Below are 20,822 nucleotides of genomic sequence, written 5' to 3'. Positions count from 1 at the left end.
GGTTCACTGCCAAGATAGTAATTACAAGATATTAATACGGACACTGATTCCACGAAGCCCGGCTGACATAATGTAGATCCCCAGTAATTGATACAGTGGAATGGAGGCAGTGAAGCTTGGGATAGTTTGGAGTTTGTGGCAATGTATAACAGAGTCAGTTATTATCTGGAGCGGCTTGTCTCTGAAACGCCACACGGCCTTCAAAGCTATGTTAAATATTCATAAACCATAACGTACTGATCGAAATATCATATATCTATAATTTACACATGAAAGATTTATACATTATATCATACATCCATAATGCATACAAAAAATATGAAAAATAAATGCTCCAACCATTTAAGTCTATCATTATTTTTATAATCTCTTGCTTATATATATTGATATTTTACACTGGTTTGATTTACGTGGGATTCTGGTAGGAAAACGTAAGGTAATTTGAACATAATCGATATCTACTGAATTACCTAAGGCTATATATAAGATTTTCCGTTACAGTAGTAAACTTTAACCAACAAACAATGCAAGTGAGTGGGAGGGGGTGAAAAAATAGTCTTCTATAATCAATATCGTTCAGCATTAGACAGGATCAACATCCATGCAAGACACATGACTGACGTCTACAGCATTGCTAACATAAAGCAACTTCAGCGGAGGTGTCAGTGAGTGAGTGAACTTGTTTAACGTTTGTTTGTTGTTTACACCGCACTCAGCAATATCCCAACAGCACTGTATTGCTGTGGTCTGTAAATAATATAGAATGGACCAGAGAATCCAGTGATCAATATCATGAGCGATCTATGTGATATAACCTGTTAACCTCTCCATGATTGTTTGTTTGTGTTTTCGCGTTAACTTTGTTGGTTGTTTACGTCGCATTCAATAATAATCCAGCCTCATGACTTGGATCTCTAAATAATCAAGTCTGTCGAGACTAGCTTGTAAATACTGAACAACCATTGTGGATAACAACTTCTTTTATTTCGAGAATGCGACGTTTCCATACGTTCTTGTACCATCCTGTTGTCAGGAACATCGCACTCCAAACGTTGCTGTCCATAAGTGTGTTCAGTATTGTATGTCTCAACTTCTAAAATGCCACTCAAGGAAGTTCACCTGTCTGACTAATGTTCATTGATCTAAGCAACTGAGATACGTTGTCCTCACCAACCAAGTTTAGCCTCTAGCATGGGTTCCTGCGGACCAGTTCTAACGCACATTCGCAGAGAGATGTGCATGAGGCTTTAACCTTAAGCTGAAACCTAAGTGAACGTCCGCGGTTTAAAGGAAGACGTATTACAGGAAGCCCCAGAAACCTGTGTAATTTGAAACGGTATGTCACCATGCGGTGTGGGCAGTCGATACGAACTTATCCGGGATTACCTGCTTCTTATGACTGTGGATCTGGAACCTTTGGCCACGGCCGTTAAGTCACCGTTCCTCTGCCCACTATAACCACCTTCCTTTTGTTTCATCGTGTTCTGTACTTTTAGGTAAGGCAGCGTTAGTTATGAAAAGTGGGTAGTTTCTGGTGTTCTATTTTCAACTGATTAATGCTATTGTTCTCGCGATGTCTATTTTATTTCTGTTTTGGTTGGTTGAGGTTTTTTTGTCTTCTTGTGGTGTGATATGTGAGGGTGTTTGCATCTGTTGTTTTCTTTTCTCGAGCTTCATCGGATTCGTGTTTTGTATGTATTAGTGGCAACCAATCCCACTCAGTCCGTGTATACAAGGGCGGTTTCTAAATAATCGCGACTGGATGTGACAAAGGAGAGAAACATGTTTTTACATATCAAGCGTCCTCTGCGTACCAACCAATTTGAACTCGAGTCAATATCGACAATTATGGAGGAATTCAACTAACGCTGTTAATCGACCCTGAAGCTTCCATACTGTCTCTGGAATACTCAAGGGTAAACACCCTTTGCAAAGTCCCTGTCTTGTAAATAGTACGACTGAATCCAAAAGACAACTGTCCTAGTTTTGAAGACACCTGACCTGAACGGCAGTGACGTCAGTGCTCATAGTGTCGTCGCAACATAAGATGGCTAGGAGGATTAACGGTGTGACAGCAAGTCGTTCAGCCAATACACTGGGGGAACAGCATCCTAAATTACACCTTACAATACAGATCATGAAGACAGCACAGAGAAATGTTTATACCATAATAATATTTTGGGGATTTCCATGAAAACAATCTGTTTTTCGTCCTTGTGAGGGTAAAACGAAGAGGATAATTAATTAGCACAGAGCGACGATGTTTTGTTTCGGTAGTGCGACCTTTCATGATACCTTCTTCGCAACCAGTTCTGGAATTTGAATCACAGAGGACATATACTGAATTTTTAGTATATTTGTGCTTTGTAAAAATCAGGATCAGTTCCTGTTCTCAATGTTCATTAATAAATTTGCTACGATAATACAACAAAATGGTACCCATGGTATTCTATATGACACAGTTGTTTTTATTGTTTGCTGATATGATTTAGTTTGCGACTACAGTTGAATTACAAAGGCATATACATGAGCTGGAGCATTACTGCATTGAGGCAGGATTAACTGTTAATATTGAGTAAATTAAAATAGTTGTATTCAAAAATGGGCGCGAACTATCTAAAACGGGAAAAAATTTAAAACAGAGCCACGCCAAGTCTCATAATCGTAATTTATAAATACCTGAGAGTCTGCTTCACTAATCATCTTGGCTTTTCAGCACATGCTAAATATTGTTCCACACAAGCCAGAAAGGTATTTGTGGTTCTAAAAAGCATTCGCAAACTCGTAGATATTGATTATCATTCCTTTTTCAAAATATTTGATACAAAAATCCTTCCTATTCTATTGTATGGCTCCGAGGTATGGGGTTTCAATCATTTTGATGTAATTGAGAAAAATACATTTATCTACTAGCATGAAAGTTTAAGGAGTGAAAGACCTGAGTAGCAGATCTCCAGGTTTGTCGCCAGAGGCGACGAGCTCGATCGGATGGACTTTGGCTGGTTGCGTGTCGTCGCATGCAGGCGGCCAAGGTCGATGCTCATGATTTCAATCACCAAACTGTTGTGGGTAACTCGTGTACACATAATACCATAGTATATGGAGAAAGTGGAAGATTCCCCATACATATTTTAGCTAGAATAATAAAACCCTCTCGGGGAGACAAGGTGGTACAGAAGCATCAGTTAAAAAACTGCTATAACAACGCACTGGATAATGTCAAAATAGGGTGTTGCCAATTACAACTGTATATGACGTGGGTGATTGTCATCGTATCCTGACACTTTGGGTCGGTGCTCATGCTATCATCCACTGCATCCTGCGTGTTGAGAGTTACCTATACCCAGATTTGCGACCTGCTTCTCAATGAGACTGGTGGCATTGACAGTTACACACAAACAACAAACATTCATAAACTGACACGCACAATAAAACGCACACCTATGTTGAATAGTGGCTCAAGTAACAGACGAAATGGTTGGGTATTCGATACATGTATCCTAGTAGAATAGTGGCTCGGGTCTAATTGTTGCAGTGTTTGGTTGACTGAGTACAACCTTGTGACGTTTCAGTAACGTCATATTCAAGGGTTTTTTTTGCTCAAATCCAATGGTCATTTTATTTAGAGTCGTATCTTAACCATTATCGGTTTCAGTTACAATGCATCACATCGCTTCATCAAGACCCATGAAGGTCACGGGGTAGAATAGGCCTTCAGCAACCTATGTTTGCCATAAAAGGCGATTATGCTTGTCGTAAGAGGTGACTAACGGGATCGGGTGGTCAGACTCGCTGACTTGGTTGACACATGTCGTCGGTTCCCATTTGCGCAGATCAATGCTCATGCTGTTGATCACTGGATTGTCTGGTCCAGACTTGATTATTTACATACCGCCGCCATATAGCTGGAATATTGCTGAGTGTGGCGTAATACTCAACTCAATCACTCACTCACTCTCACTGTAAAATCTCTTGTCTTTATATCGTTAAATGCCCTGATAAGAACTGGGTAGCAGATCTCCAGGTTTGTCGCCAGAGGCGAAGAGCTCGATCGGATGGACTTTGGCTGGTTGTGTGTCGTCGTATGCAGGCGGCGTAGGTGGATGCTCGTAATATCAATCACCAAACTGTTGTGGGTAGCTCGTGTTGTTGATCACTGGATTGTCTGACTGAATCGATTATTTTCAGACCGCCGCCATAAAACTGGACAAAAACTAAACTCGCTCACTCTACCCATGTGAGAAAGTTAATGAGTGAGTGACATTTTACGCCGTTTTTAGCATTATCAGAGCAATACTACGGCAGGTGACTCCCAGACATAGGCTTAACACGTTGTATCCATGTGGAAATGATAACATGGATCTTCAGCGTGACGAGGAAACGGTTTATCCATTAAAATAACCCACCGGTTGCGTTTAAAAAAACAAACCCATTATCAAGTAATGGTAGTTGTATAGAACTTCACGTAACTTTTGAATCAAGAAGGCAGTTGCGCATTTGTAAGCGGAAACTGACTGGGATCAGTATAAATCAATACTGGATGGCTGTCGTGGATTCCTTAAGAGGCGAAGCCTGTCCTAAATATGTTCAAGGTTACTCAAATACTGGCCGTGAGTTCACCATTACAAGGTCGCATGTAAGGATATCCTTTCGGAAATGTCTATCATCTCCGACTGAGAGTCTATTATTTAGTTACCTACTGTGATCAATACAATTGCCATAAAGCGACCCAGAAATTCATTAGCAAGACCAGTTTTACATCAAAGAGGCTACGGTCTTTTTGTGCAGGTCGATAGACGTTATTTAATTATAGATGCTGTTCAATCAAAACTACAATTAGGCTATTATTTGCTGAGAAACTTTGCATATCATTACTGATTACCTTCGTTGGAGGAAAAAGACTGACCAAGACCTCACTACCTCACTCACTCACTCAGTCGTCACTCACCCTGAGTTTCCGGAAGAGCGCTGAGCTCACTCGCTAATCATATATAGTTACGCGTCTTCATGATGAAGAGTTATGGTTCCTGACCATATCAGTAAAACGAACAGGTCAAGCAGTTAACAAGCTGACATACACAAATAGTCAAACGCTTGCCTCTCTACACGCATTACAGAGGATTCTTGGGCCAAGAGGTTTTCGCTTGACCTGACGAATGGGGTTAACAACTTCAGCAAACCCACGAGGACAAATCTTTTTCTTTCTTACCGCACCACAGAAAGATATACCAGTTTCCTCCGATTCCAGACCTTCTGGGTTACTGCGTTTATTGAGACGAACCCACGAAGATCGGGCTACCCTTGCTTGTCACAGGAGGCGACTAATGGGATCAGGTGGTTAGCTCGCTGATGCATATCATGGTGACTGGATTGTCTGGTTCAGAATCGATTACAGTGCACTACGTCGGGACTGTGAGTTCAATCCAGAGTCCGAGATAGACAGAGTGCACTGTATGTGCAGACCGTCGTGACATTGCAGGACTACTGCCGAGTGTAGAAATCTTCCGATTAAGGTGCATGCTTATAATGGCTTGTCGGTCGAAGAGAGATCAGCAAGCACTGACAGGAGGCATACTCCTGCACCACACTGCACCACATGCCGGCTAATAATTCAGAACAAACTGAAATACTTCTCCAAGAGGCGTAGAAGTAAACTCACTCACTACAACACCTCATAACAATATACACTTGATGGTAAAAGCTAGTATTTCGAATTTCAGTATAATTGGAAACAGACAAAATGTTGCTATTTTGTTGATATCAATCAAACTAACCCTCACGTTTTTGTGTAACAATACATTGGTTTACTGATCACTGGGTTAAGGAATGGGTGTCCAGCCAGGTGACCCTGCCATGTCAAAATGTGTGACGAAAAATGCAAATTTCTTGATTTTCACAGGTAAGTAATAGATAAAGAAAATTCTCCATGGTTTGATTTCTAAAATACAATTTGGTGAAGGTGGCGGTGTGTTCTTCAGTGATACAATAAATATGAGAACGATTCTTTTAAAATTTCAAACCAAATAATATTTTAGAAAATAGAACCAATGAGAATTATACTTTGAGTTCTGAGCCAATTAGCTCCGATAGCCCTTTGGTGGCGGGGGTGGGTTTTCTATTGCAAACATAAGATATTTTAACCTCGGACCTGTGAGTCTGCATCTATATACAATACAGAGCGTCAAGACTGTTTTGTATGATTATGTACTACACATTATACTGAGGACATATACTGTGACTGAAAAATACACAATTCATATTTATACACCAGAAGGAATCTCCGTGACAACACGTGGAGCCGTACAACTAATGTACGCCAAAGATAACGACGCAAATTGAAATAGTTTGAAATATGTTAGTGTATTTTCAACTGTTAACTTCTCTATCCGATGTCTCTTTCCATGTATGTACACGTGTCAAAAATAAAACAGATGGAAAAATATACAATGTCATAAATGACTGGGCATCATACCTGTAAACGCCTCTCAGCAGACGTGAACTGATGAGAACGTGGGATTTTACAAACGGGATTTCGTTGATTCAGCGATCGAATATACATACATGTAACTTGTTGGTAATCTGAAACCTTATTACATCCTGTCTGTTGTTATTTTCTGTTATGGTTATCATGGTATCCAGGGAAATCCTGATAAGCACCGTTGTTGCTGTGCGTGAGTTGTCCAGCCATGGCCACGCCCACCAATGCAGGCTACTTCCATCGCCTGTGTATGTATGCGGAGCGCAAGGGCACTTCAATTACAATTCCCTTAGCCATGTGTATATACTAGTAACCATTCACGGGATCTTTGGCGACGTTTATGCATATGATTCCGCATCGTCCAAAAAACACTTCACAGAGACCGAGAAGGAACGAAAAAATCATGCACAACACCTTTAGGTCCTCAAATCTCGCTCGTCCTGATTTTTTTCTCTTTATCTCTCATCTCGGATACAAAACCGTTGTCTTCGGGTTTGAATTCTAACATACATCTTTCTTCATGTGTCTACCCGTTCTCGGTGAACCAGTGTTTGAATCTGGTGGCTTCTGACCATGTTTTTGTGAAACAGTCGATTTCGACTGACAAATTGTTCCGATTCGTAAGGCCTACCTGTACTTATTAACCTTACGAACTTTGTTTCGATTCTACCCGCCGATGATGGGGTGCCGCATTTGTGGACGCGTCAAGTCATGTGCAAAAGGTCAGTTGGTTATAAATGTCACAATGTAATCTTTTCCCGGGATTTTATACCAATCTCATTATTTTTGCATGCTCTCATTTAAAATAGGTATGGTTGTTTGGGGGGTAGTTTGTTTTTATAGTATTGTGCTTTCGTTAACCTAATGTACATGTTACATTGTCGAATTATATCATAACAGTTGTCTGTGTACCTTTTCTTCAGTTGATTGTAGTATGACAGAAAAAAAACCCGATGTGCAAAGTGTTATAATCAGCGTAAATGCACAATCAATCTTGCAAGGAATTCAAACTGGAATTCAGTATGTCTCTGCAATAAAATCTTTCCATCTGTCTCAAAGAACTTAACTTCCTTTACTCACCTCAACCGTATCTCAGTCCTCAAGTGACCCTCCCTTGACTCAACCAAACCTTGACTCACTAAATGGACTTTTCGAACGCGCCTTCTCTTTCATTGGCCCACACCTCTGGACTTCACTTCCACCACACCTCATTAATACAAGCACTAAAGACGCCTTTAACTCACAGCTTAAGACTCAACTATTTCTTTCTGTGTAGGAACCAGTATATAATCTCTCCCTGTTTTATTTATATGTGTTCCAGTTTTGTCACTGTATGTATTTTCACTAACCATTGTAAGTTGGATATTAGGAGCTCAATAAAATTGTATTAGTGTTATTTCACATCGAGACAGTAAACATCAATTCAGTGATCACGGCATCAGTTACAAACACGGATAAGTGGCAGTTGAAAAATTTGGTCATGCCTGATTCCTTTTCTTTTGGCTTGCCAGTCTTGACACCGTCTTGACACCGTCTTGACACCGTCTTGACCATACTTTTGACATTCAGGGTTCTTCCAGAAATATATTTGCAATACAAAGAGGGCGGATACTGCTTTTTGAGAAAGGGGGTAGGGTGGGGTCCATTCCATTGGTCATTTAATAAACTTTCAGGACAAAAGAGGGTATGCGCAGCCCCCAAACCAGACACAGACACACACACGCACGCACGCGCGCGCGCGCGCACACACACATACACTTGCACAATAATACGTAGTCTATAATTATAGAATCTAAATACCGACTTTGTTTAGTCCTCATGAGAATGAAAATATAGAAATCCCCACCCCTCTACGAAACGGACCTCCGTCCCCTCTGGAAGACGGCACATTCGTCCCTGCCCCTCAGTGGAAAGAGCAATGTGTCCACACATTCTCATCACACACGCCCCTCATATACCTGTATACTCATTATCAAGACATTACCCTCAGAAATTATTGATGGAGCTCACAGAATCGACATACTTGATACTAGCATTGTATGTGATTTTTCAAAATGTTCAAATGCTAACTGACATTAGTTTTCCTTAGGATGACCGAGACCATCTCACATGTTGCAGCACACAAGGGGCGGTGGGGTAGCCAAGTAGGTCAAGCGTTCTCTCCTCACGCAACGTCACGGGGTTCGAATCCCTACATGGGTATGGTTAATTTGTTCATGTCACCCACCGTGATATTACTGGAATATTGCTAAAAGCAACATGAAACTGTGGCAGGACACAGCCACATGTTTAAAGATGCTAACTTCAACACCCGTTAAATACACGTTTTCAGACTAATACTTTAACTTATAATGCGGTATGCATTTATGCACGTTTTACAGTCAATACATATTTATTGACAGGTCAAAAGATAACAGCCTGAGTCGCACAGCCACAAAACTTACAAGGCAAACAAGAAATGTTTTTGAAGAGCTTTTAATTAAAATGTTAAATGAAGAAAATGCAACCTTTACTGGTACAATGGCATCTTTGAATTTCAATGTACATTTTTTGTCTTGAAACTTTAAGAAAAGGTAAAGAAACAAATGACTCTAAAATCCCTCCTTATATATTTTTTCATGTCGAGGACCCTGGTGCCAGTTGATCACAATCATTCATATTCTTTTCATGAATCGGGAATCACACACACAAACACACACGCACACGCACACACACACGCACGCACGCGCACACACACACACACACACACGTGCGCGCGCGCGCACTACAGAGTAATGAATTGGGTAATGTTTCAGGTATCATTAATGATCATCACCAGTAGCTTTGGTACGTTCTGCTTCATGGCTACTGTACTGGATGCTTCAGTTTCAGAGTAATTACACGTACGACATTTGAAATTCTCAGTGGAATCACACAATTTAACGGCATTGCTGAGACACATGATACAGTCTGAACATTAGTCATGTGATCATAAGCGGCGTTATATCGGGGAACCGTTGATAGCTGTACTCAAAAAGCGCGCCAGTTCAACACCATTAGAATTACCTCCCCTGTTTCCAGTATCTCCACGGAACCAAGACTCGGCGTTCAGTCAGTATCTCCGCTTGGAGCGGGAAGGGGCGGACAGGGCATTGATCCGCGAGCTGTCACAGTCTCCACGCGACTCTCATCATGGCGAAGGTTAGCAGTGGTAACACTGCCGAAAAGGCAAGGCCTAACAAACTCTGCGAGGATTCGGATGACGAAAAGTTAAACTTGAAGATAGATAGTCTCCAAACTAAGAAAACTACACCCGCTTTCATTTACATTCTGACGTTTTTCGCCGCTCTTGGAGGATTTCTGTTCGGATACGACACCGGCGTGATATCGGGAGCTATGATATTACTACGAAATGCTTTCAACCTTTCGTCCGTTTGGCAAGAGTTGATTGTAAGCGTAACCATTGGTGCTGCAGCGATATTTGCCCTTGTTGGGGGGTTCCTCAATGACAGACTTGGACGAAGACCTGTCATCATGATCGCTAGTCTCATCTTTACCCTTGGGTCTATTTGTATGGGAATCGCCAAGGATAAGTTTGCGCTTCTCTCTGGAAGGATTGTCGTCGGTGCCGGTATCGGTAAGTATAAAAAGTAGTCTGCTATCACACCGGTTAAAATTGACCTGCACTAACTCTGTATGGTCCTTAAATATGTATCCCCCTGTGTGTAAATATTGTTATTAACGATTTTGTCTCCAAGAGTTGACAGTCGACCTTGATGGATGTAAGCAGACGATATCTGTACTTTCGCTTCAGACACCCCACGACCACGAGTTCCGTGGGTGACCATGGAGCGGCACCAAAGCGTATTATTCCGCTATTATACGTTGCCTTGTCGAGTTAGTAACTCCACAGTGGTCGTACACAATGCCTTCCCGCTAATGAGTTGAGTTTATGAATGGACCTTCGCTTCATTGATCAGCAACAGGATTACGCCATAACGCACGCAAAGCTAGGCTTCCAATGATTTTTTTCTTTCCATTTTTGAGCTCTAATTGGTGGTCCACTTGAAGATCGTTGAGTGAGGTATCAATTATTGGACGTTTTCATTGCATATCGATCCTCCCATATCTGATAGAAGTGGAGGTTCTAGACAGATACGTTAAGGGGTCTTATTAAGACACGTGGAATTTACAGGACACACTTGTGCCAGCTTGTCTGCTAAGCCCACTACTGGGTGAAGCATATTAGAAAGTGAGGGTGGTTCCAGTAGGGTATCACTATGTTCTCAAATGGTAAGAAGTCTTTGCAGCCCACTGTCATGGGACTCCATTTGATCTGGTTAAGCTTTATTACCCCAATGGGATTTTTGTCCAATGAATTTCACTGCAATGCTGAAAGCTATTATTTTGTTTGTTTGATGTACCAGTGAGGATGACTTTCACTTTCATAGGCAGGTAAAAATGAAAAGAAATGAACTTACTCATGAAGAGAAATTTAATGGATCAAGGCAGTTGACAGAAATGTTGCTGCAGCAAATTTTTTGATGTTATCAGATATTACTTGATGCTTGAAGCTTCTAAGATGAAATTGAGAACATTATTTCAAATGCTTTTTTGGTACATTACAGTTGCCATCTTTAATGAAAGCCTTTGAATGCCCTTTGAAACATCCTAACCAAGTTATTTCATAATTTTTAAAGACAAACAGCCTCTGAATTATTAAAGACTGTATTCTGATGGGAAATTTGGTGTAAGTGAGTTTGTGTTTTGCTGAAATGCCCACTGGCAATGAAGTGCTTGCAGTTGATCTGCGGATTACCTCTGTGGTCAGTTTGACAGAGCGACCACTTGGAGGGTGGACAATCAGTGCTTTGATTTTCAACCTCAAGATGACAGAAGATTGAAAAAGATGGCTCTTGTTTGCTAGTGGATTGCCTCTGTGGTCAGTTTGATGGAGCACCCGCTTGGAGGGTGGACAATCAGTGGTTTGATTTTCAGCCACAAGATGCCAGTACACTGAAAAAGATGGCTCTTGTTTGCTTGCAGATTGACTCTGTTGTCAGTTTGGACAGAGCAACTGCTTGGAGGGTGAAAAATCAGTGGTTTGATTCTCATCCACAAGATGCCAGAACATTGAAAAAGATGGCTTTTGTTTGCTTGACCATCACCATGCATGTGGTTGGTTATATAAGGACATCACAGCATTGAGTCTGTATTTTGTAGATGAGTAGGTAATCAAGTTTAAACCATAGTGAGTTTTGTCATAGTATCTCAGTGGGAACACACACACACATATACCCATCTCTGCTGTGTTTTAAGAACCAGTATCTCATGTATAAGCATCGTATTGTTCACTCACTCACTCACTCACTCACTCACTCACTCATTCCAACTTTGACAGAAGTACACAGCGTAACAGTTTCATATGACTCTCAGTGGAATTCCCAAGATTTTGTTATTTCATCATTACTAAAAATCAGGGACAGGTTTGGAGAGACTAAATCTCTATGTCATGTAACAATCGAAAGTTCCATGGAATGATATGCAAAAACATGTTATGTCCTCTTTGGAAGTGAGATATTGATAGAATACTTAACTTCATATTGGCCAATGAAATGCAAGAGTTGAAAGGTGTATCCTTTGTATGATGTGGAGGTATCATCACTGATATTGTGTACTTACATTGTTGCAGTAAAGACAAAAACACTGAACAAAGATAAACCTGCTATGAAAATAAACACCACAAGTTTCCCCATTGAGTTGTCTGTACACTGTGGGAAAAAAACATATGTTTATGAATGGATTTCATGAAAATCTATTTATCATTAATCAAGTGTATTTGTGTGACAATAAACTATGTTGCTTCTTCTGAGGCAATTGTCTATTCATTTTGGTCAGTGTTATTGATTAGGGTCAGTCAGAAAACAATGCCAAAGTGCATATCAAATTGACATTAGCGTAGAGAAAGTTTTTTGTCCTTCCTTATTACAGAGCAACAACTCACTGGAAGCTGTGTTTGCATTGGGCTCTCTCAAATGTTAAGAGGTTTTCTAGAGATTAATGATCTCTAATCTAAAAGAAATGAGAGTTGATTGGCGACAGTTGGGGAGACATCAGTTCTTGACATTTGTTCATATAATGATTGAATTGTAAATGATTTTTCTTGATTTGCATATAGAAATTGTGTAAAATGCAAAAACCTCATTAGTTGTGGGAAACCTAAAGGTTTTCCAAGTTAATTGCTGATTCCAAGTCAAGCATGTTTGACTCAAATAAAACAGTTGTTGATAGCACAGTACAGCGGCTTTGGGAGGAATTGGAAAAATGGTATTGCATTCAAAAATCGGATTTAATATAAACCAGCACACAAAAATTCCATCCTGAGAACAGTTTTCTCAATTCTATCAACTTGAATGTGCAGTCAGTGTCCACTGTTCCCCTGGAATAGCTGAAAAACAACATTGAGAATTAAGGATTGACAGGACCCTGTGGACAACAAAATGAATTCCAGCAAATGCTATCTCAACTGGGGCGATTGGACAGCATAGTGGTAAAGACACTCAGACCCGGTTCAGTTTTCTACAGTGGTACAATGTGTGATGGCCATTTCTTAGTCAACTGTTGTGATATTGCAGGGGGATAATGCTGAAAGCTGCATTCCAGCGGCTGTCTATAAATAATTGAGTATTGACCAGACAGTCCAGTGATCAACATCATGAGCATGAAACTGCAAGATTAGGAATCAATGACATGAGTTCACCAAGTTGGCAAGCCTGACAACCCAATCCCATCGCCTCCTACGACATCAAGCTGAATGATGGTAGTAAAGACGTGGGATCTATTGACTGGCATCCGTTAGTTGTTACAACTTGTTGTATGAAATTAGTTGAACAGATTGAATTTGTATACAACTCAGCAGTTACACAGCAAGTGAAACTGTGCCACACTCAGCAATATTCCAGCTTCACTGCAGCGGTCTGTAAATAATAGAGTCTGGATCAGACAATCCAGTGATCTATAACATGAGCATCAATCTGCACAATTGGGAACTGATGACATGTGTCAACCAAGTCAGCGAGACTGACCACCCAATCCCGTTAGTTGCTTCTTGTGACAGGCACAGTCGTCTTTTATGGCAAGCATGGGTTGCTGAAAGCCTATTCTAGCCCAGACCTTCACAGGTCCTTTGTGACAAGGCTGTTAGAAGTTATACAGGCACTGGGATTAGCAATTTTGTATACTAACGGACATGAAAACATCACATGCTTCTGATTTTCAGTGTTTGCTCGAGGCATAAAAATTTAGGAGTCATCATGACCCTGGTGTCATGAGAGGGTGTCATGGACATGTTTTAGGGAGTTAGTGTCGAGCTAGAACTTTCATCAAGACATCAACTGTGATTGTTTAATAATGATACAAACACAAGGTAAGCCAGGTCAGGTATTTAATCAGCACTGAGCAGTTAACTGGTAAACATTAAACTAAGTGAAGTGTATCCGAACTAAGGGCCCAGTAGCATTGGATCGCTACTGATGCAAGCTCCTAAATTCACTGCTTATTTGAGATACTCTGTGCGGCAAATACATAGGTTTTCTGTGTCAGGGCAAACACTGCAACTTGTTACATGAAAACAGAGCATGTGATATTTCATACAACTCCATTCCAACATAGGGTCAGACTTTGGACAGACTGGAATGTTCACATTCATATCGCAGGCCCAAAAAAATGTAAACAAATGTAGTTGAACTGTGTAAATGTCTCATTAGCAAGTGACTTTTGAAGTAAGAAGTAGCGAATAGGTATCTGGTTGGATGTGGGCCTAAAGTGGCCTTCACACAGTAAACTAAAGTTTGACAGCACATGTTGCCAAACTCGAGTTTGAGTGCGTGAACATTCCGACAACTCGCCACCAATAGCAATATCAGAGTTGTCAAACTGTTGTCAAGAAATAGGATCGGTCTCTATTCTTACTAACTTTTCCATAAAACTTCTGGTGTTGAAGTGTTGTCATGCTCGTGTTGTTCAGAAACATCCAATCGCAGTCAGCAACACAGTCAAGTGACTGCACTGATAGACACATGGCACTCACATGACACGAAAGTTTGACAACATGTGTTTGATATGTGAAAATGCTAGAATTTTAAATTTCAATATGTTGTCACTTTAGTTTGCCATGTGAGCCAAGGGAGTGGGGGCATCATTTGAGCACACAGTTATTGCTTGAATGGATCAGTCATTGTTGGCATACCTTTTGGTATGGATGTAGTTCGATATAGGTATTCATCATCATCATCATCATCATCATCATCATGGCAGTATTTAGGTGGGGGAAGTTGGGGTAGCCTAGTGGTTAATGTGTTCGCTCGTCTCGCCGAAAACCCAGATTTGATTCCCCACATTGGCACAACGTGTGAAAACCATTTCCGGTGTCCCCCACCGTGATATTGCAGGAAAATTGCTAAAAGTGAGGAAAAATGAAACTCTGAGTATACACGTCATCGACAGAGAACTTATAAATGAAATCTTATTATTAATTTAATTGTTGAACTTTAAATGATTCTTTTCATTGAAAGAAATGTTCAAGAAGCTGATTTGTTCAGCGAAAATACATGTTTCTTGTTCTAACATTGAGATTTTACTGTGAACAGTTACATCCTTGGCATCAGCTTGCAGTCAGAAATCCTGCTTGTAATTCTTGGGTGAGATTTTCCAATGACATATTGGAAAAGTACCTCTTCAGTTCAATAAATGCATTCCACTTGACTTATAAATAACATATTCTTTCTTTCATTTATGGATAATCAATGCTGGATCTCTGTTGTCTTCAGGAAAAATCTCGAAGAAATATTTGACAAGCTGCATGAGGTTTAATGAGTTGGACTGCATTCTGCGAAATGGGTAGGAAGTATTTATATCAGCAAAACATTCTAATGGGCGTAGGTGATGAATATTTAAATATGAGCATCGAAGACAATCAACATGATCAGAAAATCTTTTCTACAGAGTCCATTGTGCCATTCTGAATGTGTCATGGTTGTGTACTTAGGAATCACTGTCAATTGTGTTGTTGCTGTGGTTATTATCATCATTACTGCTGGTGAGTGAGTGAGTTTAGTTTTACGCCACACTCAGCAATATTCCAGCTATATGGTGGCGGTCTGTAAATAATCAAGTCTGGACCAGACAATCCAGTAATCAACAACATGAGCATCGATCTGCGCAATTGGGAACCGATGACATGTGTCAACCAAGTCAGCGAGTCTGACCACCCGATCCCGTTAGTCGCCTCTTACGACAAGCTGAGTCGCCTTTTATGGCAAGCATGGGTTGCTGAAGGCCTATTCTACCCCGGGACCTTCACGGGTCTGGTAGTAGTAGTAGCAGTAGCAGTAGCAGTAGCAGTAGCAGTAGCATCAGTAGCAGTAGTAGTAGTGGTGGTGGTGGGTGAGTGAGTGATTGAGCTTAGTTTTATGCTGCACTCAGCAATGTCCCAGCTATATGGCAGTGGTCTGTAAATAATCAAGTCTGGACAATCCAGTGATCAACAGCATGAACATTGATCTATGCAGTTGTGAAGCAATGACATGTGCCAACCAAGTTAGCAAGCCTGACCAGCCCATCCCTTTGGTTGCCTCTTATGACAAGCTGAGTCGCCCTTTACAGCAAGCATGGGTTACTGAAGACCTGTTGTACCCCGGGCCTTCATGGGCCTAGTGGTAGTGGTAGTGGTAGTTACAGATTAAAATAGAAGAATGCAGCAAAGTAGCAAAGAGGGTGCAGGTGATCCTAGTTGGGTGGACAGGCCTCTGAGTCCTTGCCATCTTTCCTTTTGTTATTATCATGTACAATTTTAACAGAGAATTCAGAAACGGTGTCGCTGAGTGGTTGATTAAGTTGATTCTATGCCTATGGAGTCTCCTCATGGAGATAATCACACAGTGAAGTATTATATTGTTTGTACGAGATCTGAATTTAATGAGATTGTTACACATCTCACCCATTCACTGTATCAGCTAGCAAACAAGGACATGATTATTACAGGACTTGTGCCACTTATTCTACAGATGTTGTCAACATTCTTAATTCTCAACTGAAGTATTGGACAGAAGCTGCATGTTTTGTGCACTTGATAAGAAATTCTTGAACTTGAGATTAACAATCAGAACCAGATGGATTTTGAAAAGCAATCATTGCAGTGATTGGAAAGCTTAATAATCTTCCTCAAGTGTTTTCTTTTTGTAAAACCCAAATCACATCTAATCTTGATATATCGGGACTCAGAACAATTGGCATTCCCCATCCTATGCTGATACACCCTCATGCCCGAAATCAATGCCCAAAACAGTGACCTGACACCAAGCCAAATCTTAGAATCACTCTGGTCTCTCTCACCTCAATAATCTTCCTCAATTATTTTCAGAAAATTTTGAAACCTGTTACCAGGAACAAATAATGTCTGTTCTATATGAACAGCATTCTCCACCCACAGTGGTTACTCCAGTCATATCTTCCTACGTAATATCTGTCCTAATATTTCCTGTTTCTCGTTAAATCCCCAAGAATCCCATGAATCGCAATACGAGTTACCTCCCTTTTTCCTATCCAATCCGATCACGTGTTACATCAACTTATATCCAATATGGCGTCCGCCATGGAGTTAGTTGATCAACATGCGAAGGATAGATTTGGTATTTCTTGTTTAAATGAAAAGCAGAAACTAGTGCAATATAAAGTCCAGAAATCAATCGACAAGGTGTTTTTGTTGATGTGACACTTAAGACATTTAATGGCTAGCTTGTACATTGAAGGTGATGGAGACTCCATTGATCTGCAAGTACATGACTAGGTTCTGTCTAGACGAAACGTTTGCACATCGTGCCTAGGAAGAGTTCTAATTTTGCTGAAACATAAAGAAATTACCAAGACTTTGTGAATGATTACTTTTGAAACAACGTCGCTGATTGCACAACTAAATCTGATTGCAGCCAATCACAAATCAAGAACACTGGCACCATAAAAGGGCCATATTAGAACAGGGGTGACGTATGAAGATATGACAGAAGTAACCTCTGAAGGAAGAGAATGGATTAACAGAGCAGCTTTATTCATGAGCTGTGCCATTCTCCCTTTTCTTTGCTAATGGACCCCGTTCTCAAACAAATCAATAATACCCCCATTATCTCAGACACCCCATCCCCAAGAAATCAGCCTTTCAACAGAACACCATCATCAACCCCTACACCAGTGCCCACACAGTCCCACATGCAGTGACCCCCCCCCCCCCACCCCCCACCCCACCCCACTCCACCCCCCACCCCACCCCACCCCACACACACACAACTATCCACATCAATGTCCCATTACCCCCAACTCATTACCCCCCTGCACCCACACACCTTTGACGCATAAACACCACCTCGCCACAAACAAAAACCTCACCAACCAGTGCCCCCTACATCAACGCCTCCTCACCTCCCCCACACCAACTCCCCCTCACTACAAACACCATCCCCACATCCCACAAAAGAACACCCCACACAACCATGTGGACGTTCCGCCAATTCTTCCATGGTGAACCCCACCTTCATCACATGTACTGCTAATATTTCCATCAATGTTGACTCTCTGTACAAGAGAATCATTCACTTCTGTGCTCACATGTCAATAACTATCAGTCTCTCCTGAAATTGTACCATCCATCGCCTGTCTCATGACCTCCTGTGTGGCAAAGAAAATATGTTTGAACCAGTCCGCCCTGTTCAGGTATTGATCTACATTGATTGCGACATCACATGACACGTGCCCAGTATTGATGGAATTTTCCAATCAAGAGAACGAGATTAAAATGTCTCCACATTTTCCATTTCCCAGCCTTGTCTCTCTCTCATTGTGAAATGCTCTCCTCTGCCACCAAATTACATATTTCCTCTCTGCAATACTGGTTGTCTAGAACGGCTGAATACTTTTATCATTCATAGGGTCATTTCGTAACGAACTCATGGCGATTATGTGTGTATAAATAGTAATTATTCATTAGGGAAATAGAACCTAACAGCTGGTTGTATTTTTTAAATAACATAGTGGTCACCCACTGCCTGCGAGACATTTGGCTACAGACTATAAGAACCGTGATTGATGATTTTCCCTTTTACGAGCACGTAACTGGCTGCATGATAAATCTGCTTTTTGCCGATATAGTCATGCTCGATCTAAATGCAAAATGTATTATTCCTGTAGCGTATTACTTGCTGTAATTTGAATGATAAAAAAGAGATTTTTATACTGGGTCAGTGTCAGAATTTTGTTGAGAGGAATCGTTAAGCTGCTTGAGCTGCTCAGACCTCCCGATACAATCACAAATAAAACCTCACTGGCTAAACAGCCAGAGAATATATGACGTCTGGACCAATGTGTGTGTTTGTTTCAGTGAAAATGGTGCAACATTATACTGTAAAACATTCTTTTTCAACATAATTTTTCTTGAAATTCTTTGTATTTTAGTGCTGATTACCCCATTAAAATATTTTCAATCAATTTTAACTGCACCACGTCACAAGTGTTGTATATTTTATAAAACAAATATAGATATAAAAAATATGGAAAATGAAAAAGATAAGAACAATTCCAGAATGGTAAGATTCACAAAATATATGGTGGAATTCAGAAATGCCAAATGTGAATATATATGATAGTGAAAAGAATGGAGCAAAAGTTTCAAAAGTATGACTGTTTTATGATCCAGCCTTGATGAAACAATCTATTATAGTATAGACTACAGGCTGATATTGAGCCCCAGAAAGAATGTTATCTTTATGTAAATGCATCATAAATGTCCAAAATAGGGAGCTGAGGCAATCTAGACATGCCAAAACGTTGGAGACTTGAGTTGGATTCATTTCTGTAAAGCCCGTGAGACTGTGGCACAATTGAATAAAAACATATTTTTCTATTTTGCTGTCTTTAGTTGGCGTTAGTTTTTGTGATATAACCAGACACTGTTGCTGCACTGATGGCAAGACAAGAGAACCCTTGAGTTCCAAGGTATCTGCTGACCATGAGTTGCAAAGTGGCTTTATGGTTAAAGTGTTTGCTCATCACAGTTATGGCAGAGGTTTGATTCCCTTCATGGATACCATGAGACTAAAGTCCATTCCTTGTGTTCCTCAACATGACATAGCTTGAATATTGTAAAGAGCAGCATTGCATGATGGACAAATCTACCCTCCCAAAGACTTAATAGTAAGCGAGTGACTTACTGCTGTAGTCAGCAATATTTAATGTTTTATCATGTTTTCCTGTCTGTGAAGTGTGCAGCACTGACCCTCCCAAGAAAGGACGGACTGATGGACTGACTGACTGACTGACTATTGCTGCTGTGTACCAAGATGGGCTGTTTTCACCAATGCCTGAGCATCCAACATACAATCTGCAGTTATTGTTCATAGGAGGTTGGTCTGACACTCTTGTTTATTTTTTTTGACCACATATGTAAAATATATGAAAAAGGTGTGTTTAAAAGCGGCAACTATCTAACCAATCAGCTAATATGTCGCCAGTCTGGCTGGCTTGGTGTTTTTGCCCATATTTACCTCTGTGGAACGTGGCTGGAAATGTTTCAGTGCACAAGCACTTGATCATATGAACACATTCCCCATTACGAGACACCAATATCTGAAAACACTTGCAACATGTCAAGCCAATAAAACCCACACATTTTTAATGCAAAGACGCAAGCCAACAGCAATATCAAATACATAATTGCTTCTCCAACACGCTCAGTTTGAAAATAGCTTCATGTTTAATAATTGATGTGAGGACATTTAGATCAAACGTTTCAATGGCATGTGCCTGGGCAGATTGTTGAGTTAAGGAGTGTGTGTGTTTATGGTTCCATACCGCAATGTAAGGGAGAAGCAATGTTCAGTTATTGACTAAGAACACAATTACGTTAAAAAAAGGCAATCTGTTTCATTATTAGCTTTACGTACACGATTCACAACACATACTATTTATAGTATAGGCCACTTTCTTAGGCCAGATAGCGATGAAGATTTAGTGGGTTTATGAAAACTGATGTGAAAAAGAAAGCACACATATGGCATTCAATTTTATAAATGAAATACAAACATTATTACAACAAAGAAAACAGAAACACCAAATTTCAGTTGCTTAACTCTGCAATCACACCCATATGAAATACCTCACCATCAAATATCCTTTTCTCGTTTGTCTTATCCTAAGCTTCCATCAAACATGATCTATACTTTCCCCTGCCTGAAGTTTTGTAATTCAGAGTAAGAGTAGTGATTGAAGTACTTGAATTAATCTTGCTGTTGCGGCAACTTCAATCAGGCCTAGCCACCAC

The 20,822-nt window shown here is 40.5% G+C and overlaps 1 protein-coding gene across 1 annotated transcript in view; it reads left to right on the top strand.

Annotated features, from left to right (window-relative positions):
* The first annotated feature begins 9,614 nt into the window (after positions 1–9,614).
* LOC137295613 (proton myo-inositol cotransporter-like) overlaps positions 9,615–20,822 on the top strand; it is a 74,567-nt gene continuing 63,359 nt past the window's right edge. The window contains exon 1 of the mRNA XM_067827054.1: positions 9,615–10,094. Within this exon, the coding sequence (XP_067683155.1) occupies positions 9,650–10,094 (445 nt within the window). The 5' untranslated portion in view covers positions 9,615–9,649. The remainder of the gene's footprint in view (positions 10,095–20,822) is intronic.

The sequence above is a fragment of the Haliotis asinina genome, chromosome 9 (assembly GCF_037392515.1).
Source record: "Haliotis asinina isolate JCU_RB_2024 chromosome 9, JCU_Hal_asi_v2, whole genome shotgun sequence".
NCBI lineage: Eukaryota > Metazoa > Mollusca > Gastropoda > Lepetellida > Haliotidae > Haliotis > Haliotis asinina.
Note: the sequence above shows the minus strand (reverse complement) of the source record. Positions and strands in the feature narration are given on the sequence as shown.